Source organism: Dipodomys ordii, unplaced genomic scaffold (genome assembly GCF_000151885.1).
Source record: "Dipodomys ordii isolate 6190 unplaced genomic scaffold, Dord_2.0 Scaffold53, whole genome shotgun sequence".
Taxonomy (NCBI): domain Eukaryota; kingdom Metazoa; phylum Chordata; class Mammalia; order Rodentia; family Heteromyidae; genus Dipodomys; species Dipodomys ordii.
Window position 1 is genome coordinate 5,384,741 of NW_012267269.1, and position 27,151 is coordinate 5,411,891.

At 39.1% G+C, this 27,151-nt stretch overlaps 1 protein-coding gene across 4 annotated transcripts in view; it reads right to left on the reverse strand.

The window, feature by feature from the left end:
* The window catches only part of Slc24a2 (solute carrier family 24 (sodium/potassium/calcium exchanger), member 2), a 234,164-nt gene that overhangs the window by 67,222 nt on the left and 139,791 nt on the right, over positions 1-27,151 (reverse strand). For all 4 annotated transcript variants that reach the window (XM_013020797.1, XM_013020794.1, XM_013020793.1 and 1 more), the window contains exons 2-3: positions 21,922-21,960; positions 18,443-18,551 (exon numbers count right to left, since the gene is read on the reverse strand). In XM_013020797.1, coding sequence (XP_012876251.1) covers positions 18,443-18,551; positions 21,922-21,960 — 148 coding nt within the window. The remainder of the gene's footprint in view (positions 1-18,442; positions 18,552-21,921; positions 21,961-27,151) is intronic.

The following is a 27,151-nucleotide window of genomic DNA, read 5'->3' on the forward strand; positions in this document are numbered from 1 at the left end:
CTTATGTGGTGCTGAGGAATCGAACCCAGGGCCTCGAGCATGCAAGGCAAGCGCTCTACCACTGAGCCACCTTCCCAGCCCGTCTGTGAGACTCTTATATCAAATTAACTACCAAAAAAAAAGCCTGAAATGAAGCTGTGGTTCAAGTAGTAGAGTACTAATCTTGAAGAAAAAAAAAATAAAAGCTTAAGGACAGTGCCCAAACCCTTATTTCAAGCCCTAGGACTGGCACACAAAAAATGTAGGTTTCTCCATCTAGCTTTTTTATAACTCCTAATTGAATAAATGAATAACCTCTCACTTGTTTTCAAATGGTCAAGGCTTTTATCCTTGACCTTTGAAGCTTATGTCCTTCACTGGGCAAAGGGTACCATAGTCTGCTCATCTCTGGCTTCGAACTGGATAAGGCTCATTACCTCAGGCTCCTCTGGGACCACCATGGTGGTGCCCATGTGGGTAGATTGAGCTGCAATGATCTCATGACTAGTTCCCTCCACTGTGATTATTCATCCCTAGACAGCTCTAGCCATTATGTAAGCCAAGAGAGTGATTTTTTTGTTCATGTTTAAATTTTATTTAGAGGAGGCATAGAAGTTGCTTATGAGGTGTAACTATGCCCAATTATCTTGCTGGCAAATACGTGGGTTATGGAAAATACAGTGGAAAGTTCTGAAAGGTAGGTTAGGATCACAGAGGGAGGTATCAGAACAATTATGTGGGAATTATCAACCTTGAACAGTGCATGGAAAATGTGTGGTCATTACTGTGGATCATCCAGATGGTTCACAATAAAATGTCCAAGTGAGTCCCCAGATACTCCAACTTCTTATAAAAATTTGTCCTCTAATTTGCAGTCAGCTTCTCTGTAGTGTTGCCTAGCAATATCTGTGGTAACTGATTTCTGTCCTGCAAGGAGCTGACTCAAGCCATATCTCATCATATTTTACATGCTCTGGATGACCAAACAAGAAAAATGGGTCCTGGATGTACTGTTCTGCTTCCTTTCTTTTTTAGGTGGATTAGGGGCAGGGCAAGTACAGACAGAAGAAGCAGATTTCTGAAAAGCATTTTCAAAGAATAACCAGGAGCAATATAGACAAGAGAAAACAATGTGGTAAAAAGATTTCCTGCCTTCATGAGCATCCTTTTAATAGTATATTTTAAAATCCTCACTAAAAATCTTAAAATAAATCTGAACTTGGATATTTTATCTGAATTCCTTCTTTCTCCAGTGTCAAGGAGAAGAACACATTATGATTTAGCATGATAGTTACATGGATAGGTTACAGCTCTATAGGTCTGTTTTATACAATTATATGGAAAATCAGTTAACCTATGTAAAATACCTAACACAGTGTTTGGCATGTAGTATTTAATAAATATTAATCATTAATTAATAAATATTAATCATTCATTAATCATTCTAATATTACCTGCATCAACTCAAGAGTTCTAGCTGAATATTTAACATGTTATCTAGAGCTGGACAAAATATTCAGCTGGAATTTCAAGAGAGAAAATTCTATTCTTCTGATGAATTAAATAACCACAGACATAGAATATCTGAAACCATCCTTTTAACATTTCTTACTTCCCTAAGTCTGTTTGTGTTCTTTGAGTTTCTAAAACAGGTTCTTAGTAATTTTTAGAAGGTACAGTCATAGAGTTGAGAAACTGGAATTTTCATCAATCACACCTAACATCTTGGGTATATTTTTGTTTCTCTGCAGATTGAATGAGTATGTTTACCAAATCCAGCAAAAAGTACTTTCTGATAAAATCCTGCCAAACCTACCGTGAGGGTTACAAGTACATTTATTATGCAGTCTTAAATTGGCAAACTATTCAATTCTCTTCTATTTCTTTAAAAAAGGACTTAGGGGATGATCCACCACTTTCCTTCATAGAATCATGAGCTTGGCTTATTTCACATGACCAAGACCTGGGGTATGGCAGTGCTGATTTCTCTGTCAGCCTTCAGAATCAAAGCTCTATCTATTCTACCCCTTAGTATCCTCCATTCTGCCTTTTCCACTCCATTCTTTCTGCCTTTGCCTCATCTGAGTACTTGTCTAGGTAGTTACATTAGTCTTGTTTGAACTCTCATTTCCTAATTTTCCATACCACCTATCTACTTCTGGCATTTCTACTTGTCTTGCATGTTTATAGCTAAGTAATCTTTTCAAAATAAAAAATGGAAATACAGCAATCTTAATCTTGCTATTTTCTGGGTTGGAATTTTACTACTTTTCCTGATGTACTAATTCTTCTAGAATTAGGTGACCATCCCCAGTGTAAGTCACTTTCTCCTACCTGTCTGTGCCAGACACACACATACATACAAATCTGTTGTGTAAATCAAATATACCTGAACCTATTTGCTTTTGACCCTTTAGAGCAGGGGAGAAGTGTACCTACTTTGTTAATTCTAAAACTCAGTGAAATTCCTATACTTAGTAAATCTCCCTTCAATGTGTTCTCTTAGCCTTCTGTAGCCTTGTTGCCTTTGATGATCTTTTCCAGTTTATTGTTCTGATTCTGCAGGTTGAATAGTTCTGCTTCAGTCAGTGTCTTTGTGAAAGGAAACTGGAGAAAGAGAAATTTATTTCATGACTCTTAGAACCCCCTCTATTTCTTCTGTAAAGAAGCAAAAGAATCATCAGCACACAAAAGACAAAATAGTGACAACCTTTTGGAAATGAGTTGGAAAACACTTCTGTGTAGAGCAGGTGATGTGTGCTGGCTAGAGAATATCTTGGATGTATGCCTAGTTTCCATCTAGCCTGGCTGCACTTAGAGAATCAGAGCTCAATGATATCCAGTTGTTGGTCCAGCACAGCCGTGTTTCTACTCTCTGGTGCATGAAGCACTGAGTAATATTAGGAAAGCCAAAGCTTCTATCCTGGGATGGGGACACAAAAATGGAAAAAAGACAACTATAACTACAGTAACCCAAAGAATAAAGATGCGAGGGAAGGCAAGAGAATTTGAGAATAGAATGAATTCAGGTGGTAAGATAGGAAGACAAAAAGGAAATGAATGCCACAGATACAGAAATAAGAGAAAAACCTATAATCATATATTCCATACCATAGTGTTCCTTGGACAGTATTTTACCAAACACTTGTGCCCTGAGCACAATAGAAACAATCACTCCAAATTATGAAGAACTTAAAATAAAATAATTGAAGTAGGAAGGGTATTCATAAAATGCTCTACATTTCACCTATTCTAAGTATAAATCCATTTGTCATTATTCCTCTTTAGACACTGTACTGTGTAACTGGGATTTTACAAATGAGGTTAAGATCCAGGAGGCAAACAGGGGTAGATTAAGACAGTCAATTATGCATCTGAGATTTTCTATAAGTGAGTCAGACATTGGGACTTTCTAAAGCCCAATAATTCAAATGGGGCCCAGGAATATTTCAGCAGGGCTGAAAAATTAGTACAGTAATTGCTTTTCCAGATTTCTATCAGTATGTCAGAAAGATAATTTTTTAAACTCTACTGAACATCCTGAAGTTATGAAACCCAGAGGAAATCTAAATAGCTGGACTTTTTGGAGGAAAAAGAGTTAAATGTCATTCATCTCATACAATTTCCTTATCATACAAGAGACAAGAAAACTTTGTAAATATGGAAACTGTAATTATATATCATCTGAATAAATTTAACTAAAAACTGATTGACAAAAATAATTTCTCATGTCAAATGTAGATATAGTAGAGCCTGACAAATTGGTACATGTTAAGCTTTTTCTTAAGTGAATGTATAGAAAAGAGAATTCAATGATTTATTGCTGAACTCTTAAAATCTATCTAAAATATGATAGCTGCAAGAAAAAGAAAAGGACAATAGGGAACAATTTATTTGTGTAGCAATATCCAAACAGAACTGGTAATATGTTGGCAATATGCTACCTGCTTCCTGTCCAGCTCTCTACTGAACATACGGGACAGCCTTTAGATATAGGTACTACTATTGTCCTGTTTTACAAAAGAAGAAGCTGATTTATAGGGATCTAAACAACTTGCCTAGTTTGTACAGCTAGTAAGCGGCAGAGCTAGGACTTGCCTAGTTTGTACAGCTAGTAAGTGGCAGAGCTAGGATTTGAACCAGGTAGCTGGCTTCTCAGTGTATCTGGTTAACAGGTATCTATGCTACTCTTCCTAAATACTGGGTCGAAGAGGCTACCATGCATACAACAAGTACAGGGAAGAATTATTTTTTATCTTAAATGGTAGTCTCACATGAAATGAACTCATGATGGAGTTTAACTCCTGACAATGATGGTTGTCTTGGCTGAAAGGATTTGAAGTTAAAGCTCTGGTCACTACTGGTTATTTGGCTTATATTCTGACACCCTGGGAAGTAAAAAAGGACAAGTAGTTGCATTGGTATGGCAATTATGTTTCTAAAGGTCAGGTTCAAGAACAGTATTTAAACTAGCATTCTGGAAGTTCTGGGACAAGCTAGTGTTCCTTTAAGAACTTGTCTCCAGTTGGGATATGTAAAGGAAAATATTACCAGTGGGATTACCATCCATGCCAGTTTGCAATGTCTTGAGAATTCACATGGGTGAATATATGAACAAATGTAGAACTATATACTTTAGATAAATAAAATTGGTGTTTGCCTCTTCTTAAATGGCTGTGTGCACATGTGTTTGATATAGTCTGATTTGGGCTTGGAAAAACCAGTAGAGGACAGTGTACGTAATGGAATTCTTTTTTTCATGGCTGAGATGAAGAGGCCAGAGCTAGTGGATCTGATCATGGGAGGTCAGGAGAGAAATGGGTCTTGACACCACTTAAGGATTTGTGATCACATTATGATTCCCATGTAGAGGTGAATGCATAGTCTGGTGCTGATCCCAGATGGGAGAGCCAGTAAGGAAGTGCCGTCTTCCCTTCCATTAAAAGAGGCCCTGCTATTTATGAAACATAAGAACTGAGGTGTCGGTAGCCTCATTGCCTTTCATTTGGAAGAAAATACCTATGAATGCTTTATACCATGGAAGATATGTATTTATCAATCTGCATTTTGAATGTGCAGAGCTTGGTAAAATGAAAGAGCCTTTTTATCCTCAGGTTGTCCCCCATCCTTTGTCCCTCAAGGAACTATGTTTGCGATAGCCATCTTTCATCTCAGCTCTGAGTGTGTCCTTTGGAAGGACATATAGTTTGAATATTTGTCCCAAAGAACAAAGATAAAGCTGAAACTTTCTCCCTGTTTAAGCTCCAATGCTATCAAATTCCATTTTTGGAGGCAGAGGGAGGAGGAGGAGAAGAGAGAAAAGAGTTCCTCTCATACTCAAAAGCATTTATTTTAGTCAGACCATCACAATCCCTTATGCCCCAAATGATATTTATTTATAATGTGTACAACACAAAAAGAGATTCGGTTTCAACCATCTTTGACATTCAAATATGAGAATGATGATTTACTATTCTCTGAGGGAGAGGAGCTATTGAACTTGCCCCGTGTTTGCTCTATGAGAGGCATTAATAGCCTGTGCTCTTCTATTCAGGGATTTATACTACTGTCACCATATTAAGCTGCTGCCAGTAGATTGCATTTTCTCCTTCTCTAGTAATGTCATCTCCTGTTGCCTATATACTTTGCTTACCAGGCCGAGGCTGCACACAAACATCTTTCGTGCTAATTTAAACTCGTGTACAACCTGAGAGAGAGGAAAGGTTACAATACTGCATACACCTCCACATTTTAGTGCAACAGGCATGAAATGACTTTCCTGTGGGAGCAAATGAAAAATCTATGAAAGCTCATTTTGAAGCTTTTTGAAAAACATAGACGCTGAAAGAAATACCAAGGCTTATTGTTTGGTAGGAAAAAAGAAAACCCAGCAAGAAAAATACAGTTTAATCTAAGTGTCAGTTCCACAGTAAATGACATTAAATGTGTATGTTACAATAGAGAGAGTGCCGCTCAGGCATGTGTGGCTATAGATGAGTGGGATTATCCTGCCTCTGAAGTCAAACTTCAGAGATAGGGGACTATGAGTCAGTCATGCCACTTGTCTGACTCAGGTTTCTCAGAAGCAATTTCTATAGCCATGGTTGAGAGGATCACTTAGATGACTGACAGTGTGGCATAGAGTAGCTCTTCTGAAAGTCCCACTCTCTTGTGTTCTTCCTTCCTCACACACACACACATACACACACACCCCACATACACACAGAGTATCCTTCGACAGTAGAGAGTTCAGCATGTAAACATTCACACACACACCTATCTTTTTTTTGGTGGTCATGGGGCTTGAACTCTGGGCCTGGGAGCTGTCCCTCAGCTCTTCAGCTCAAGGTTAGTGCTCTACCCCTTGAGCTACAGCGCCACTTCAGGTTTTCTGAGTGGTTTATTAGAGAGAAGAGTCTCACGGACTTTCCTGCCCGGGCTGCCTTTGAACTGAGATCCTCAGATCTCAGCCTCCTTAGTAGCTAGGATTACAGACCTGAGCCGCTGACATCTGGCTACACCCACCTGTCTTGATGGAGCTCTCATTTCAGTTGGGCCAGGGGTCGATGGTTTGAGTTCTGTTGAAGCAGCCAGCTCCTTTGATGCCCTCTCTTATAGCTTACTTTCCCCAGGCATATTTGCCTGACAGCTTTTTCTCAGGGCTCACTCAGCAATACGGATTCATCCAGACTAGGCAAGCTGAGCTCACCTGCAGGGAGGCTTCTTCTGTGCCAGCTGCCAGGCTTTGCACAGTGTACGTGCAAGAACATCTGTTACATTGTGCTTTGCATCCATAAATGTGTGCGCTGCCTCAGGAATGAGGACATGGTTCCTTCAAATGGGAGAGTCTCATATTCTAAGAAACTCTGGTCATAGTGCTCTGCCAAGAATGGATCACAGATTGAGGGCAGTGATGCACACAGCCCATTCCAGGTAGCCCTGTCCTGTAGGCTAGCCTCTTTATCTTTCTCCTTAAGACATTAAGGACAGTGACGAAGAGCTACTGCTTTAGGAACTTCTTCTGTGCTAGTGTGTGTTGTGGCTCCTCCTCTTCCTCCTCTTTTTCCTCCTCCTCCCTTTCCTTCTCCTCTACCATCTCCTCCTCTTTTTTTGTCTTTCTTTGCCAAAAATGTGTTTTGGGTTGTTTTTGCTTAGTCTACATGAATTTACAAATCAAATTATGCAATCTTTCATGTTCATCAAGCAGGATGATGGTAATTATTTTTACTACAAAATTCTTAATTATTTCTCTGGAGTTAAGCTTTGGTGCCTTGTCATATTTGTGTATACAGTCTTTATTTTATTATTATTATTATTATTGTTATGATGGCCAATCCTGGGGCTTGAACTCAGGGCCTGGGCACTACCCCTGAGCTTCTTTTGCTCAAGGCCAGCACTTTACCACTTGAGCCACAGCACCACTTCTGGCTTTTTCTGTTTATGTGGTATTGAGGAATGGAACCCAGGGCTTCATGCATGCAATGCAAGCACTCTACCACTAAGTCACATTCCCAGCCCGGGTCTTTCTTTTAGACTCACATTTGTTAACCTATTGGAAGGCTGCTGAATTTGGCACACTGATAAAGAAACTGATGTTTGTAAAACTTTAACAAAGTGCTAACCATGGAAACAAATTGTTCCTTTGTACAAAAGGGTTCTGCCCCTTTGAGGCCAGATGCCAGTGGCTCACACCTGTAATCCTAGCTACTCAGGAGGCTGAGATCAGTTTTAAACCAGCCAGGCAGCAAAGTCCATGACTCTTATCTCCAATTAACCACCAAAAAGCCAGAGATGAAGCTATGACTCAAGTGGCAGAGTACCAGCCTTGAGTGAAAAAGCTCAGGGATAGCACCTAGTCTCTGAGTTCAAGCCCCAGGACTGGCAAGCACATGTGTGCAGGTACATAGATGCACCCACACTCACAGAATTGAAAACTCATGTTCTACACAACAGGAAAGATGAAGAGGATAGGTATTTGCTACTCATTTGTGAAGCTTTTACTATGAGGACATTCTGAGATTCAGGTCACTAAGGCTACCCGCTTATTTCTCATTGCCTGAAACAGACTGACAAGGCCATGGAAAGATGTCATCAGGATGTCACAGTAGCTGCCAGAGGGAAATGAGGGCACAAGCTGTCCTGTACAAAGGCAACAGAAAGAATACTCTGGGGGAAGATTCCTCTGCCCAATCTTCAGGAAGATGATTGTGTTGGTTGGAAAGTAACAAGGGCAGTGATTGGCTCTGATGATGAGACATGAGTTTACCATGGGGGAAATCTGCCTGTCTTTTTTAACAGTAAATACGGAAAGCATCATGTTATGAAGATGTTCTTATTATAGGTTTTGCCACAAAAAATAGCCTCAAGGGAATTCCATATGGGGATAATATGAGGACCTGCTGTTGTTTTAAATGGACTCAATTTTATCAGTAAATAATCCCTTAGTTTAATGACAGGATCACTAGGCATATATTATTCTTCTTTTACCCTTGGTAAGGTATTTGTGCTTATTTCACAAATATCAATACTACTAACTAAGTTTTTGTTTTTTTGTCGGTCATGGGGCTTGAACTCTGGGCCTGAGCATTGAGCTCTGCAGCTCAAGGCTAGTGCTCTTCCACTAGAGCCACAGTGCCATTTCTCTTTTCTGGTGGTTAATTGGAGAAAAGAGTCTCAAGGACTTTCTTGCCAAGACTGGCTTTGAACTGTGATCCTCAGGTCTCAGCCTTCTGAGCAGATAGGATTACAAGTGTGAGCCACAGGTGCCTGGCCAACAGAGTTGTTTTAATGAAAAGATGAAAGCCAAAAGCTGAGTGTCCAAAAGGAAGGAGAAATGACTGGAATCGGAGGAGAGTTCCTGAGGTCTAGCAATGAAGTGAGGAGCTATGCCACGTTTGAGGATATTTGTTTTCTTTCCAAGCTCAACTCTCACGCTGGCTGTAATTTTATAAGTGTTTAGATCTGTAAAGTGACTGAATGGCTCAAACAGTTAGCTTCTTAGAAACTTGTAGTGTTGGTAATTCTTGGAATTTATAAAATTAAGCCCCAGAATACAATAAGCCACTGGGCCAAAAGTATATCAACCAGGAAGAAAAGGAAAGGAATGAGAGAACAGAGTGCCTGAAAGGAGAAGAGATGAGGTAAGATGAGAAAGATAAGAAAAAGATGAAAGATGAGAAAGAGGTGAGGGGCAGAGAGAGAACATTTCACATTTTAGCAGGGACTCCTGAGCTAGAGGGAGATTTATTCAATCATCCAGTGAGTATAGACATAGCACTTGCTTAAAATTAGTACCATGCTATAGGCTGGGATACAATGGAAGTCAACCTAAACTAGGGTGCTCTTCATTACTACAAAATAACCATCAGTGAAAAAGGGCATTGTTGGTCACAACTAAAAAGTCCTTTGTTATGACATGGGAATCTGTATGGCTGGAAATATACAGTTATTCAGCAGACAAAAATTATCAAAGCATGAGTTCATTTCATTCATTTAACAGGCAAGCACTAGGACCCTCAAGTGCCAGGCTTGCTAAAAGACTTGAGTCTGATAATGCTTGTGAAAGACAGTATTTGCTCCTTAGCAAGTGCTCCAATATGACATCTATGTGCATTTGGACAAGCAAGATCTTAAGATTCCTTTCCCAATTAATGATAAGTGTACATATTCTCAACCAGATCTTGCTTTAAATGCTTTTTATATATTGGCTCATCTATATTATTTTTTCATATTTTATTATTTTTCATATATTATGTTTTCATGTATTATATTTTATTTCACAAATTGGCTCATCTATATTTTCTTTTCCTTTTTTGGTAGTACTAGGGATTAAACTCAAAGCCTTGCACTTTCTAAGAAAGGGCTTTACCAGCTGAGCCATGCCTTCCAGACCAAATAGCTCACATTCTCATAAAACAGCTCAATGCAGACATCAAAGTAGGTAGCATTCTTTTTTTCACAGGTAGGACAAACAGATCATCCAAAGTCACAGAGCTAATAAAGGACAGAATTGGGAGATCTAGGCTCCAAGTCAATCCAAACTGTTATTAAAGACTATTTGATAAACATATGTGTATCATCTATGTTGATTCAATGCTCAAAATTCTATACAAACAGAAAAGAAATCCCATTTTCTTGAGAAATGTATAGGCTGTCATGTGTTTGATTTCCATTTCTTCAACAGGTGGAAAGGCAACCTGAAGAATGACTTTGGAACCAAACCAACATAGATACAGACATACATCTATAGTCATCTGATTACTTAGGTCACCAAATTTCTATGGATCTTGCTATTCATCCATGAAATGGGAATGATGATAGCCATACAAGGTCACAGAAAAGTGTTCAGTAAGTGAGCGCCTATTGGCATTGTTGATCATGTTGATTCATTTTCTTGAGCAAAAATACTACCATCTTAGATATTCTTTTATTAAAAAATAGCTTTTCTGCTTCTTTGGTCAAGGCATCAATTTTCATCCATGATTTTCTTTTCAAACTTTGTCATTTATTTAAAACGGAGATTTCACATTTAGAATGTATACCATCATCATGAATATCAAAAGCAAATCTGTGTAAACTTTTGCTTTCTTTTTTCTCATCTTTGGATTTTTGATAGTCATTTGCCTTGTATGAATATGACTGCTAGAGAAGACTGTGGTATGCCTTTCTCTGAGGTCTCTGGGAGTCAATCACCTGTCTGAGGCTCTGCCTATTCCTATTTAGATAGCTGGGTCTGAGCTCCAGGAACTTTCTGGAATAGCTGAAGACAATGTGATATATAAATACTCCCTTGCACAATGAAAATTAATGAATCGCAGGACCTTCAGGGCTTTCAGAGTGCACGTGTGTTGGGAGAAAGATATAAGCATTATTTCCTGTGCTCTTTTATCCTCCCAAAAGGTCACTACTGAGTATCTTTAACTCAAAAATATTTTCCTTGCCCCAAACCAGAAGAAAAGCCAACTTGAAAAAAAAACATATTTTCTCTGACAAAGCAGATATTTCAAGCCTTCCTAAGTAGCAAAAGTAAGAGCAAAAATAACTAGGAAAAGTAGATGTTGATGATGTGTTCCTGACACTCATCATAATCTTCTTCCACATTGAGCATACTCTGATTTAGTTCTGGGAGTACAAAGAAGCCAGAATCCAAGTACAAAGAAGCTAGACAAAATCCCTTTGTTTGGATGGTCATATAATCCTGTACTGGCCCACATGATACTAATGCAAGTCTATAATCTATAGAAATTTGAATGATTTTCTTATTAAGAAAGACAGCTGCCTTGCTCTGCCTCCCTCCCTCCCTCCCTGTGCCTTCTAGAAAAAAGATGATGGGATTATGTAGAAGAGGAAGAGTTGACATCCTAAAGGACAAAAGTCACTGACTCACACTATGCCATGGATGGAAGAATGAAGGGAAGGTGACTGGGATCCTAATGGTAATATTGGGCTCTGGTTAAATAAGAAAAATAAAGCCACTAAGTTAAGCCACTTGGATTCTGTTACAGGACACATATATATTTGGTGGGTTGTGGGGCTTGAACTCTGGGCTTGGGCACTGTCCCTGCGCTCTTCAGCTCAAGGCGAGCACTCTACCGCTTGAGCCACAGCGCCACTTCCACAGTGCCACTTCTGGTTTTCTAGTGGTTTATTGGAGATAAGAGTCTCATGGACTTTCCTGCCTCGGCTGGCTTTGAACTGTGATCCTCAGATCTCAACCTCCTGAGTAGCTAGGATTATAGGCATGGGCCACGGGTGCCCAGCTACAGAGTAATATTTTAACTGAAAAAAATTACCAGTGCTGATCTTGGGCATTACTGTATTGAATCCTTACCATAAACTTGGATAGTAAAGCTGTCATTATTCCCTTTCACTGATGAAGAACTCAAAGCTTGAAAAGGTTGAGCAATACTAATTATAATTAGTGGTGATGTTATAATTACTTAGTTTTACAAAATGTAAAAACTGACGCTCAGTGAAGTTGAAAAGTTTGCTCAAAGTCTCAGAAAAATAGGCCAAGGTAGGATTAGAAGCAACACAATCTGGATCACATGCTGATCAGATGCATAACAACCAAACTGTAATGTCATCTCATCTATCTTGTTCCCAGGAGAACCTCTCCATTGTTATTACCAGGTGATGGGTTTTTCTAGTTACAGAATTGACGATGAGATTTATTTTGATACGTAAATAGTGCTAAAGTTATACTGGGCAGGTAGGCAGGCTGGGATAGCTTGATGTACAAGAAAGGAAAAAAAAAAGCTTAAGCAAAATCCAAGTAATCAGAGTAAGGTGTACTGAGGACTGGTGAGGGCTGGAGGTGATACACAGGCTGTGGTTAAGGCAAGCCTACCTGTAAAAAAATCTACCTTGTGGATTGAGTATATCATTGGTCAAGAGAGAAGTTGGAATTCTGGGGATTCAGGAGGTGTCTATACCAGCAGCACTGAGTTACACATGAGTTACACAGGAAGCAGAACACCACAAGAGCAAACACAGACTTTGAGTCAGGCAGGCATCGGTTCAAGCCCTCCTCTTCCTGTGTTACCCTGAAGCAAGTCACAGATTCTTTACTAGTCAGTGTCCTGTGCATGACGAAGAAGGGTTGGGTAAGGATGAAATAAGATTGTTGATGTGGTGCTCTCAGAATAGTGCCTGGTCCACAGTAAGCACACTGCAAATGTTAGTTGGTCTTTTCTTATTAGATGAATAGGCAGTAAAAGCTGCTTCTCATTCCAAACATGCTCCACGTAGCATCTTGGTGGTAGTTTTATAAATCTGAGCACCTAGATAAGTATGAGGGATTTTTTTTAGAAGAAATGTTAAAATCAATACAGAACAGTGAGTTTATTAGAAAGATCAATTCACATAGCCATGGAATAATCTCAAGGACTGGTAATTTTAGTTCTCTAGGACTTTCAGAAAGGACATTAAGACTTAATTCCAACCACTCTTACACTGTAAGCCTTAAAACTTTCCCCGTTTTGGGCTGGGAAGGTGGCTCAGTGGTAGAGCACTTGCCTTGCATGCTTGAGGCCCTGGATTTGATTCCTTAGCACCACATAAGCAGAAAAAAAAGCTGGAAGTGGCGCTGTGGCTCAAGTGGTAGAGTGCTAGCCTTGAGCTGAAGAGCTGAGGGACAGTGCCCAGGCCCAGAGTTCAGGCCCCACAACTGGACTCCCTCCCCCCCAAAAAAACCCAAAAAAACAAACTTTCCCCATTTTTGTGGTATTGGAGTTTGAATTCAGGGCCTCATTCCTCTAGCCGTGTTTGTGATATTTTTGAGATGGGATCTCATTTTCTGCCTGGTTATGTGGACTATGATTCTCCTGTTTTCTTTCTCTGCTTTCTAATCTAGTTGGGGTGACAGGTATAGGCTACCACGTCTGGTTTCTTCTATTGGATGGAATCTCAAAGACTTCTACCAAGGATGGTCTTGTACTGTGATCTTCCCAATTTCAGTCTCCCAAGTAGATAGTGATATAGGTGTGAGTCACTGACTCCCAGCACATCCCTTCATTTCATGAACTGAGCCCTGATTAGAACTTTTTGCTCCCAGAAGTGGTACTGCTCAGATTTATCTGTCAGATTAACTATGGCTTGAAGTTCAACACAGTGTGGTCTGCCTAGGACACACAAAGCAACATGAACAGGTGAGCAACTAATGTTGAATCCCTAAAACAAACTGGATTAATGAGATGGCTACTAATTTTGGGTCTTTCTTTAGGAAATGGAGGCTCATCTCGTCAGCTGGATTCTGGGATAGCCTTAGTGACTGCTTGCTTGTGGGAAGATAGTAAAAAGTAAGGTCCTAGGACTTTGACGGCTAAGTCATAGAAGCCTTGTAACTTCCATCTGGGCCTTCTGGAAGTTTTGTTCTTGAAACCTTCAGTCAAAAAGTAAAAAGAGGCTGAGCACTAGAGGCTCAGGCCTATAATCCCAACTACACTCAGGATACTGAGAACTGAGGATTGTGGTTTGAAGTCAGCCTAGACAGGAAAGTCCATGGGACCCTTAACTCCAATAAACTACTCAGGAAATGCTGGAAGTTGTGCTGTGGCTCAAGTGGTAGAGTGCTAGCCTTGAGCAAAAAGAAGCTTGAGGACAGTACTCAGGCCCTGAATTTAAGCCTAGGACCAGCACCAAGAGAAAGAGAGAGAGAGAGAGAGAGAGAGAGAGAGAGAGAGAGAGAGAGAGAGATTAGTCTTGTGGGAAAGGCCTTGAGAAAGCATAGAGTTACCCAGCTGTGTCTTCAAAGGTACAGACACAGCAGTAAGGCCCTCTCAGACCATCTGTCCTATCTTTCCACCATCTGGATACTATCAAATGACCTCTATCAATATCTCATGGGATGTAGAATAAACTAGCTGATCCCCAAATTCCAAATCTGCGAAATCATGCATAATAATGATGTGAAATGGCATTAAGCCATAGATCTTGCCATGCTTTGTGATAATCAATAGACAATGGGAATACAATGATGTGGGATCCTGTGACTCAGGTCTAGAAGCCAAACCAACCAGCCATGAAAGAAGGCTTTTAGCCTCGGTGCAATCACTGGATGTTGGAAGACAAAAACACTTGAGTAGCACAGATGAGAAAAAAGAAAATTGTGTTTCCTTAGGCCATCTGACCTGGACAACCTTTCCAAAGGAGGTTGAATACTTCCCTTTGTGACCATCAAATGACACCAGTGATGCCAGTGCTACTCAGCCAGCAAATGCCAGGGATGTCAATGTCTGTCAGACTGACCATGGCTTGTCACAATTGTTTAGTATAATAGGGAAGCCACTGCAATGTGTATGGAGTCAGCCTGGTAACCAGCATAGTATACATTGTTCAAAGGGAGCCGTGAGTTGATATAAATTCAAGTGATGTAGATGCAAACTACAAAAAGAGATGACTATTTCTGAGAACTGTGGGTTAATGTTTTTTGGCTGTTCTTGAAATGGAGAATGATTGTGAATTTTGAAGGAAAAATACCAGAGCAATCTGTTTTCTTGGCCGCATGTTACAGAGCAATTTTAAAGCATTGAAGGGCTTTCCATATTTTCTAATCACTCAAGTCCAGAACTGATTATAGCTTTCAGCATCTCTTAGATTCATACTCCTGCAGCCTTCATGTCTTTCAGGGAGAGATTTCACCTTGAAAGCTGTACCCAGATTCGGAAGGCACATCCTGCTACAGCAGAAACAAACAATTTAATTGCAGCTTAGCTCCATAAGGACCAGGTGTTTGGAAAATCACTGATGGTGCAACTTTGAGACAACCCAAATTCACTTTCTCTTATCTCACAGAAACAAAAGGTAACCTCCATTCTAGGCAGGAAAACACAAATAAGCCTTTGTAGAAACTGAATTGCTACAGAGAGAGAGAGAGAGAGAGAGAGAGAGAGAGAGAGAGAGAGAGAGAGAGAATGATTTATATTGTTGATACCTACAGGTCTCACATGCTTTCATACACACATAGAATTATCTATGCTAGAACATCTCTGGAAGAAGCTCCAGAAACTGATAGCAGTGATGACTTTTGGGGAGAATAAAGGAAGTGGAGAAAATGGGGTGGAAGGATTGATGACAAGAAAGATTTTTTTCACTGTAATGTTTTGCATATTTAAAAACAAAGTATTTTCTCTATTTTAATTCTAAAAATTGAATATAATTCAAGACAATATAACTGAATAAGCCCCAATATGTACATGATACTTAAGATGTGCTAAGTAGTGAGTTAATTGCTTTATGTGGATTTATCCTGTTTGTCCTTACAATAGCTCTATAATGCTGATAATGATCATGGTATTACAGATGAGGATACTGAAGAATATACAGATGAAGCAACTTGTTTAAGGTCACACAGATAATAAAGAGAACTGTATATGGACTCCAAAGATTCTGGATTTGGAGTCTTTCCTCTAAATTGCTAGGTATTCACCCCCTTGCCAGAAATAAACATACTTGTCACTTGCTCATCAATGAGCCAGAAAAGGGAAAATTATTCTCTTCTTTTTTCACATGATTCTCCAGGGCCATGGGACAGAGAATTGATGTCCAAAAATAACCAAGATATTATTCACATATCCAAATGGCATTGGGAGGTATTCAAACTGTGCCAATATCAGTTCAATAGCACGGTCTTTACCAAGGTGCTTGGACTTTCTGAGTCTCAGTAGTTACCATGGGTCAAGGAATCTTCTAGGTGTTGGAGCAGCAGTGCCCCTGACCTCAAGAAACATTGTTGTAGCAGAGACAGTCAACAGACAAGTAAACACACTAATTATTATTTGGACATAAATGGACAATAAAGGGTAAATTGAGAGATGAGGATCAGGGACTGTGATTTATACTGGATGGCCAGGAAATGTCTTTAGATAGAGTGATGAAGAATAGGAAGGAGATGAGCAGGGAGGAAAAGGAGGTGAAAGGAAGGGAAAACGTTAGATGGTTGTGGGAACAGGATATGGCAAAGACCCTGAGGCTGAGTCAGAAAGACCAGGTGCCTAAAACAAAGTGACTCCAGTTGAGTTAGGAACAAAAGGCAAATCACAGAGACCGTGGAATAGGTTTCATAGTTTTCCTGAAAGCACCTGGGAAGGCACTGACAATTGTAAGTGGGGGCTGTGTCATATACCTTGATTTACCTTTAAAGAAGACCATCTGGGCTGCTGTGTAGATGAATATAGGAACAGGCAGTAGAAGAAGAGGAAGGCCAGCTCAGGAGACACTTCAGGAAGTGATAAAGATGGCTGGAAAACTGACTTAGCAAAGGCAGAGTGGTAGACACATTTGATGTCTGTGTTGATGGTGTATGACTTCATGAATGGAGAATAATGCTAGCTACAAAATATTACTGTGAAACTAAGAGCACAGGTGTGAAAATACTTTGTGAACTGTAAAGTACCCAACAACAAAAACAAAAAAATTAATACACATGAAGAAGCCAGTTTGTAGAGAGCCCCTAACTTGTCCAAAGTCACATGATTGCTTAGAGACAGGAGGAAGGAGTGAAAAGCTTTTGGCCAGTGATTCTCTGCAGGGATAACCAAATGGAAAGAAAAGGAGGCTGATGACTAGGTCTAATACTCTAGTCAAATGAACCTCTGGATGAAGCGAGTAACAATATTTAGAATGTCTCTAGTTAATGATCACATCTAGTAAATGAACCTGTGCAGCAGGTCTCCTCAGGAGATATCAATTAGACATGTCAGCTAGACAATCTCTGGGGGAATAACAGGGAGAAGTTCAGAATTGAAATGCTCCATGCTCTGCAGTAGGAGGTGACCTTGTGATCTCTAGCTATTATTTCAGAGTGGGAGATATATATCCAATGAGGAAAGGTAGGCCCAAAGGGAACTGCTTTTCGGGTTCCAGACTTCTTTACAGAATGTAATTCTCTTGATTGTCTGTACCTCTGAAATTCCTTATAAAGCTTGGTATTGGAGGAGACCATGTATGGACATGATTTGCCATCATATCTGTGTGTTCTTTCAGGATCACGAGCCAATTTCTGGTTCTTCCCATGATCCCTATTAGCTCCCATGTAAATATCAGAAAGACAGACTTGGTTATATCAAACCACTTTGCTTGTGGAAAAACTCTCCTGCTTATCTGACATATCAGATACCTATCTACTGGATAAATTACATTTGTGAGCTAAAATACATTTGTCATACAAAAGGGTTTCATTGTAACACTCACACACACATACACATACACACACACACACAGAATGTACTTTGAACAAATTCACCACCTCTACAATTTTTATTGAATTTTCCCCTCACTTATTTTTTTAGGATACTTATGTAATCGAAGAAACAGGATACATGTGGCTTTACTGTGACTGAGGATAACTGGGAGGGCATATTACCCGATTCTTTGTGATGGTTCTTAGGATTACCTTGGGAGGTGAACCAGGTCTTTTTTGGGCCTCCCATGACTGATCCTATTTTAGGGCTCTTTAGATGTTCACTCACTCCCCCTCCCCCCACCAACTGCCCACGACTCAGGACAATACTAATGTTCTACTGTGAACAGCGTTCACTGCTCATGGCCCTAGCAAGTCATAATGTTCTTTTTCCTGCTCTCCTTTTTAAGGGGCACAATTTATCTTCACACACAATTTTGTTTTGAAATTTAGAAAGGATGATAAAGGAAAATGGTACTCTACCTGGAAGGTGAAGCAAACCTTTCTGTCCTCTGCTTCATAACAAGCTGTGTTTATGCCAGAGGCATCAAAAGACAAAAATCAGCACACAAGCTTCACATCCTACTGGTTCAAAACCTACCTATCAGGAACTAAATTGTGACAGGTAAAGCACAGCAAGGGATCAGGGCTTCCTTTGGTGGATGCTAACCAAAAGGAATTTGGCAGGCTGTGTGATCAGAGAATACGCACGTCTTGTGAACAGAAGCCCTTGACATCATCTTTTCCTCTAAACAAACTCCCGAAGCTAAGCCTGATGTTTACCTTCGGCAAGTGGATCAAGGGTGTGGATCATGAGCTGGAAGATGCTGTTCCTCATGAGACTGTTGTGGAGGGAGGCAGAACTTCCACCTCGCTGGAGGCGTGGCTTAGGCTGAGCAGAAAAACCAAAGATACAGTTAGTTCTCAGAGATGTATGGACCGGGCATTAAAGATAAGGTCTTCATCTAATTTGTGGTCATTGACTTGTGTCAATGATGGCACATGGAATCATACACACACGTCAACAATTTTCAAAGCACATTTCAAATGTCCTGGAAATGGACATGTGGCTGGAGTGGGAGAGCATCAGCCTTGAGTGGAAAAGCCAAGCAAGAGTGCAAGGTCCTCAGTTCAAGCCCTGTTACGGGCTCCAATGTCCTAAGGAATGGCTTTCTCATATTCTTTCCTATAACATTCATGAATTGCTTCAAGATTTTAGAGGATCAATAAATTCCAGGTAAGACTGTACAAGCTTTAATGTCATTTGCTTATCTCCTTCTCAAAATAAACCATGAGAAGTAGATACTGTTAGTGTTAACTTTAGATAGACGAGGAAACAGTCTCAAATAATAAAATGTCCAGGTTACATGGACAAAAGGTGAAGACATGGATTTCAAGTCTGCCTTAAGATTATTATTAAGTTAGTTGGTAGTCTCCAAAATTTTTGGATTGAGCACACTGCAGGTAAAATCTCTGAGAAGGTCTATCTGTATATTAATGTCCATATTCATATTCATATCTCTACAGACACACACTAATATCTGAGCATACAGAACATTTCCCAATGAATGATGAATGCTACTGACAGTAAATGATGGAGATGCTAACATTTTCTCTCTGCTTCCTCAAGGAGCATTTTGCACAACTCCTGGAATACCTCTTCTCTACCCTGGGAATCATTGGTCTAATTCAGTAAGTACTTTGGCCTTTCTTCAGTGAGATCTAGGAGACAGTCCCTTCCATTTTGAATCCATGGGAGCACCTGCCTAGCTTTGCACCAACTCCGAGGAGTTGCCCAAATAAATGAAAGGGATGTTTGAGAGAGGATGAACGAGCTTTCAGGGATGAAGTTCCACACCAATTCTGTTTCTCTTACCTTCAAAAGGGAACAATCTAAAAACAAATAGCACACTGAGCCCTCTATATTTCGACAGATTTTTATCCTTTTTTTTTTTTCTGCCAGTAGATTTTGTGCCTGCTTATCACAGGCAAAGGTGCTCTGAGGCAATCAAGTTTTATAAGACTGATTTACATAATATCAATGAATTAATTTCTCACTGCATTTTTGGTCCAGAAGTTAGGAAGGTATTTTAAAACTAAAATTTCGTTTTATATTAAGTCTTCTCACCTTCTGTATTACATACTTCAAACCCCAGGAAGAATTTCCCAAGAAAATTCCTATGAGAAGCCATAATTAAACATATTTGAAAAGAGCTATATATTAGACCAACTCATCTTTAGAGTCTTAAAACAGACATTTGACCACAAAGCTAAATAGCAAAACAATTGGGGTGGAAGGTTAGCTTAGTTGGTAGAGTGCTAGGCAATGAATGAAAATATCAGGTATTCTTCAAGCCCCAGTCTCAGGCCAAAAGGAAAAAAAAGTAAACAAATCTGGTTAATACCTCTAATTCACACCTACTTGGGAAGGACAAGTAGGAAGATGGAGGTCCCAGGTCAGCTGGGGTTGGCAGTGTGGAGCATGTGAGAACTTATCTGAATAATAATGAAAGCAAGGAAGAGCTGGAGGCATAATTTACCATAAGAAATAAATAAATACAAATAAAAAAGAGAGTGATCTGGTTATCTTGATGAACTTATGAACAATGTTTCCAAACTATTGCAGACGCATCCCTGATTTTGTGATGCTCATTAAAAAAAACTGAAACCCATAAATAGGAAACATGAAAGGTGTAATGAGTAAAATCCCAGTATGAAGTAAATGGAGAAATTTGACTTTCTTAGAGTTTCTTAGTGTGATTTTCAGTATAATGGTTATTTTATTAAAAATTGTATTCTCAAATCAACGAAATTCAGATAAGACCTGAGAGTATTACTTGTGCTTCAGCTGTGAATAAGATAATCAGTCCCTCTAAAAGAGAGACTGTGGCTGTGGTTTGGTATTAGTTCAGCTATCTTCTCTGGGATCTCAAGTAATAAGTCTTAAGTCTTTGCTCTTGTCTTTGCTCTGGGTCCTGAGTATCTTCATTACAAGTCCTTTCAGCACTAAAAGTCTGAGAATTCCTTTCCTTTTCCTTTTCCCTTGCCTTTGCCTTTCCCTTCACTTCCCTTTCTCCTTCCTTCCTTTTTGGTTTGAACTCAGGGCTTTATAGTTGCTGGGCTGGAACTTTACCAGTTGGACTATGCCTCCAGCCTGTTTTTCCCCCTTGGTTATTGTTGAGATAAAGTGCTGCTTCCTAATCAGATGTGCCCCCTGAACTATAATATGCTTGCTTTAGACTTCCTGTCATGACTGGGACCATTGGAGTATATCATTGTGCCTACATTTCCCTGTGTAGATGGTCTGGCCATGAACCATGATGCACTCAATCTTAACCTCCCATCTAACTTGGATTGATAGGCATGCATCAGTGCACACAGCTGTGAGTTGAGAAAGGATCTTGTAAACTTCTTCTTGTTCTAGCCTTAAATCACAATTCTCCCAATGTCATCCTCCCAAGTAGCGTGTCTGACTTTGTAGAAAATTTAAATGCTATTTAGTTATAGAAGACTCCAACGATTAAGGTTCAAAATATTTTACAAGCCAGGTAAGAAGACTTCAATAAAGTTGAAATTTAATCACTAAGGGCTAACCACAAAAGTCATAAGGTCATTTTCTTGCCATGCTGCACAATATGAAATGTGATAGAAGTGTTAATTGGATAAGAAGTGGAATATGTGATTGTTAGTACTTTTTCATAATCATTGCTATTGTAGTTGTTATTCTAGAACTCTGCTATGGATACATTCACATTTAGAATAGCATTATATTGACAGAAGAGCTTGAAGCATTCTTTCAGGCATTCTGATTGTATTGAATATGTAAGAGTCACACAACATTTCTTTTGAGAGGACCAAAAGAAACTTTCAATCATAATGTGTGTGAATGCAGATATACACACTTACAAAACAACACATATCAAGCATTTATTGTATATTGTCCCCAATATCAGCTCAACATCCCTTGGAACAGAAGTTGGAATTTTTTTTACTTTTTCAACTGCTATAAAAGTTCATGCTCAATGGAAGAGCATGAACTTCCAACTTTTGAAGCTTGGGACCAAAAATAACTTGCCAGCCAATATCACAATCCAGTTGTTACTAATTGCAGGACAGAGTATCTATATACTCCACCGGATCAGGCCGTTCAAGGATTCCAAGGGAGAGGGTGATTTACTGAGCACATAGCTTCCCTTCCTCCCACCCATGCCCCATGCTCTCCACAGGCGCAGGACTAGGCAGACAGAGCTATTCCTTCCTACCGGTAGAGCTGATTCATCCTTATCCCCGGCTGTAGGTGACTGCGTAAGAAGAAAAGGCAAAAACAAAAGACAAATAAATAATGAATTTGATATATAGTCACATTTAATGACACACATTAGTAGAGAGTTTTTTTCCTGTTCCTAGGATGAGTTAAGCCAAAAATAAGGGACAAACTCAGTATTTTAGACAACACATAGTCATTTTTAGGTATATGATAAATTCTCTTGAAAAGCCAATGCTGAATGTCCAATTCAAAGGCCCAGTCATAGAGAGCAGTGAAATTAATGATAATTCTAGCCATGCAGTGGAATACTATGTACTCAATGAGATGAAATTCCTATGTATTAAGAAAGAGAAAACTATCTAAGATATATTGTTAACTGCAAAAATTATTTTAAAACTTCACCTCACTTCATGAAAATAAATTGATAACACTTTAGTATATGTGAAGAAATCGTGTTTTTTGTTTTTTTGCAAGACTAATGTCATTAGTGGCTTTTGTAAGGGAATGTCACTTTTCATGTGTTGGAGGGAGTCAGTACCCATTACTACACACACAATAAAGAAAATTAAAGCTGAAGAAGTTTGGTCACTGAACTAAAGATAAGGATTACTGCACATGGAATTCAGATATTTTACTTTTTCGCCTGTCTCTACCAATTCACACGTTCTCTTCTAAAAATGGAAATCTCTTTCCAGCTTGGAAAGGTTTATGAGAACATGAAGGACTGTTCAGCTGCTTGGAGAGAACAAAGTCAGACAAGGAGACACTGAGATTCTACTGGCATAACCTCACTCCCTGAATGGCTCTGCTTCCCCCACTCAGCGTGACCTCTTCCGCAATGTATGGGGGGTCCTTGTGTTCCCTCAGGTTTAGACCACTGCCCATGTCACTTGCCCTGAACCTGGGCAGAAACAATTGTACATATAAAAAAGAAGTGACTGTTGCAGAGTTGTTTTAGGACCTTCATGAGCTGCCTGATCTCTCGTTCTCTCTCTTCTTTTTAAGCCTCTACCACATACATCATATAAAGAGTAGTAAAATGTTCCCATACCACATAAAGAATGTCCATCCCTGTGTAAAATTTGGAGAGTGTTCTTATAATTCTGAATTTCAAATTATTGGCGATGTGCAACTCATTTAATTTGTGATTGCTGTGCTCAAAATATTGGAACGTGACAAAACTGAATCCTTGATTTGGTTTTACTTTGCAATGCAATATTTTGAGAAGAATAAATTTGATACTTAATGAGGTTGGTACTAAATATTTTATAGCTGTTCAATTAAATATTTGATAATCTTGATTTCTGTAGAGATGCCTTTGTTTTTTGGATTTTAGAATCAATACAATGTATTTGTTCTTTCTAGTTCTGAACATTTTTTTTATAGATCCTTAGAGAACTTATGTGTCTCAGATAGACAGAAGGGTTCTAGATTCGTGGTTCTGAGCAGAGTCTATGGGCATCATTAAATTTGCCATAGCTCCCTGATTTGGGGGCTCTTAATGAGTTCTATAAAAACACTGTAAGAAAATACCTTCAATAAGACATGTAATTTTTATCTGACTTTCACAACTGTACATCATCTTGATAATAACAATAGAAATGTATAAGAAAAAGGAAAAAAGAAAATATCTCTGAACAAGTTTTAGAACTGGAGTGAATGGGAATTTGGTTTTTGTTTTCTTTCTTTGCTCTGAAAGGCACGATATGAGCCTGCTTCTATCTGGTGGGTCCATTCATTTTCTCTTCTTCTATATCAGACAGCTCAACAAATGGCTCCACAATTTACCGAATAATCCTTTAGGAAAATTTTCCAGTGTAGCAAACTCAGCCTTTGAACATACATTGAGAGGAACTAAGAGCACATCTTTTCAGTTAGCAAATTTATAACCTGTGGCTAAATGGGAGAAATAATTATGAGTCAGTTGATACCCTAGTGATATCACCCAGCATGAATGAATGGGGTGAGATTCTGAAGAACAAAAGTATTATTAGTGGGGAGTTCGAATTAAAATATATATATATATATAAAGAAATTATTTGAGGAAGAATAAAACAACAACTGAAATCCGTCTTTTGGTATGAAAACAAGAAAAACAATCTACCCCATTGACTTCCTTCTGTTTTCCCCTCACAAGCTAGAAGGAGCAGAAAACACAATAAGTAGAAGAGAAATGTCTTATATGAGAGACTTCACAAAGAAAAAGAAAGGAATATAGAGAAGGGTCTAGAATCCTTTGCAAAACTTCCCACTGTTCAATGTCAACAGGAGTTGACATCACTACTTTTCCTTCAAGTGTAGTTTGCAGACATGAAAATATACCAGGTTAAATTAAGCTTGATGCACAAATGGAAGCAGAGGCCATTTCAAATGTCTTTTCATTTTCCTTTTATGTCACTCTGTTGCAGAGTTGATCAGCATCATTATGTGGACTGGTAATTACTGATGTTCACCTCATTTAGGCTTGCATCCTGAATAGCTGCACAGTCCAGTCACTACACTGCAGGTTATATTAAAGCCTCAATTTTAAAGGAGCTTTAATTATGTTGGAGGTAACAAATGATGGCCAGTGTGTTGGTTTGGCCTCAGTGTCATGATTTACTTTTGGATTCAGTGAACATCTGGCGAGTTTATTCTAGTGTGTGTTACAGAAGACTGCTGTTTTTGAAAAGAAGACTGAAAAAACTTTAGGGATTAATCTTGGCATTCTGATGTGTGTCCTCTTTTTAATCATCTTAATTTTAACACTACCCATTATTATACCATCCAATGTTAATGCCATCTGTTATTGCTTGGTATATTATAATACATCAGAATACTATCAATTTTGGCTATAGTAATTTGAAAGTCCAATTCCTGGTGGTCAGTTTGAAGGTGATGCCAGCTTTAGGAGAATGTTGTTTTATCAGTCTCCACTATACACAGCAATTCTTCATGATTAGAGAGTTCAAAAGTGCACCCTGGAATCCTAGACTGGGGCTTTGGTGTCCCAGAGCAAACTTCTTCTCATTCCACAGCAACAAGACTTCTAACCAGGCCAGTATGTATAAAATATATCTTTTACTTATGAGAGAGAATTCTGCAATTCAAGTCTTTATTCAATTTAACCCATCCACCTCCCCTGCCCCCAATGACCCCACCTTTTACTTCAGTTGAATAATTGGAATGATGTCATTAATATCTGTTGTCTTTCTTGGTAAAATCCCATTCTTTTTGGAAGTTCTTATATTTATTTCCTAATTGTTTTAAATGTATCCAGATTTTTCCTAGATAATAAAATAAATAACCCATTTGAAAGCACTTGTATGGATAGAAACCATTCTCAAGTCCTTAAATCATCTTTCTTCCTTTGACCCTGGACAGCCACTAGTTGAGAAATAATTTTGCTGAATATGATGTAACTTTGTTCAAAACTTTGCCCTCCATACAGAGTCCAATTATCATTCCTACATATTAAAATCAGGCAAATATCTCAAGTGAATATGATGTCTTCTTTTTCTTTTACTACATTTCCTATAACAAACAAAAATATTCGAAATATTTTTCCTGAGAAAAGACAAATAAACCTCCAAGTCTTTTGGGAAGACTTAGATAAGAAGTACAAAAAAAATCTAAAACTTGAAATCTAAAAGGAAAAATAAAACTCCTTTCACCTCTCATCTTAACTAGATGGAAAGCCATTTTCCTCTCCATTTACATGTCTTATCGTGTTCCTACAACATTAAAGAAGGAAAGATTAAATAAATTTCCACAGGGAAAAACCGCTAAGATATAAATTTGAATTGCTTTACATTGGATTCTGGGTAATTGCCCCACAATCTCAGTTCTTCAGGAAAGCAAGAATGTCTGACTGACAAGGTGCTGAATGTAGAAATACCTACTTCATAATCCTGTTTTACAGAAATTTGGGATGGAGAGAAAGGGCAGCAATGATCTAAATAAGAAGTTTCCTGATGGAGCAGTCTCACATTTCAGAAGCAGAACATTTATTTGAACAGTCTTATGATTAGGAAATATTTTGGATTGTTGAAAGATGTTTGAAAGTAGGTAAGTTGAAGGGGTGGGAGGTAGGGGAGATGGGAGAGAATGGTGAAAGTGTGGCATAGCTGAAGAGGCACTGGGCTCACAAACTGACTTATTGAAGCGAAACTCCCTTGTACAACGACTTAAAGGCTATAAAAAGCAAACACATAAAATAAAGTTTACTCTAAAAATTGGAAATGGAAGAAAGTAGATATATCTCGAAAGAGAGGAATGAAGGAGAAACTGCCTAGAGACAGTCGAACAAGAGTTTGCTTTTTAAATAGTTGTGCATGAGAGAAAATAAAGTAGGATGAGGAATATTGTCCCAGGAGTTCAGGCTAAGACTGTGGGGCTCACTTCCTGTGTGTGTCACTTCATAGCTCTGTGACCTTGAGCAGGTCACTTAAAAATCTCTTTATTAATTAATTCCGTCATCTGTAAAATTAGGGACAATGATAGTATCTAATTCAGAGGGCTTTTATGTGGATTAAATGGGTTAGTACATGTAAAGTGTTTAGACCAGTGTTGGATGCACAGGCACTGGGTATTAGGAAAAGAATGGCAAATCACCTAAGAAAACAGTAATCTCATGCTATCAGATGGATTTGGGAATAGGCAATGTCTGAGCAAAGCAGAGTGAACTCTTAAGTGAGGCTTAGAGTTTCATAAGACACTAGAGGATGGCCAAGAAGGCATGTCCTAGCTTGGCAGCTGTGGCAGGAGGAAACGACACAACTGATGCTTTTGTCTTTAACTTGGTTTCCGACAACTCTCCTGTCCCATAAATTAGCACTTTACAAAGGGCACAGGCTAGGTCAGCACCATGTAGTTCCAGTAACTTACTGAGGTGCTTTGATCAACAGGTTTTTCTAGAGTTAGAAAATTCAGAGAAGGTAGAACCCAGAACTGAACTTACAGTTTTTCCTCAACTCTGAAATTTTTTTTGGAGGTGGGGAGGGGTTGTTTAGTTAACACATTGACTCAGTAAGATGTTGCTTGTGAGAAAGGCCATAGACGAGTCATGAGTCCAGGTTCTTGCTGGAGTATCTACTTTCTCTACTCTGGACTCTGCTTCTTTTTTTGGGGGGGGGGCAGGGGTCTGATTTTGGGGCCTGAACTCTGGGCCTGGGTGCTGTCCCTCAGCTCTTCAGCTCAAGGCTAGCGCTCTACCACTTGAGCCACAGCGCCACTTCCGGCTTTTT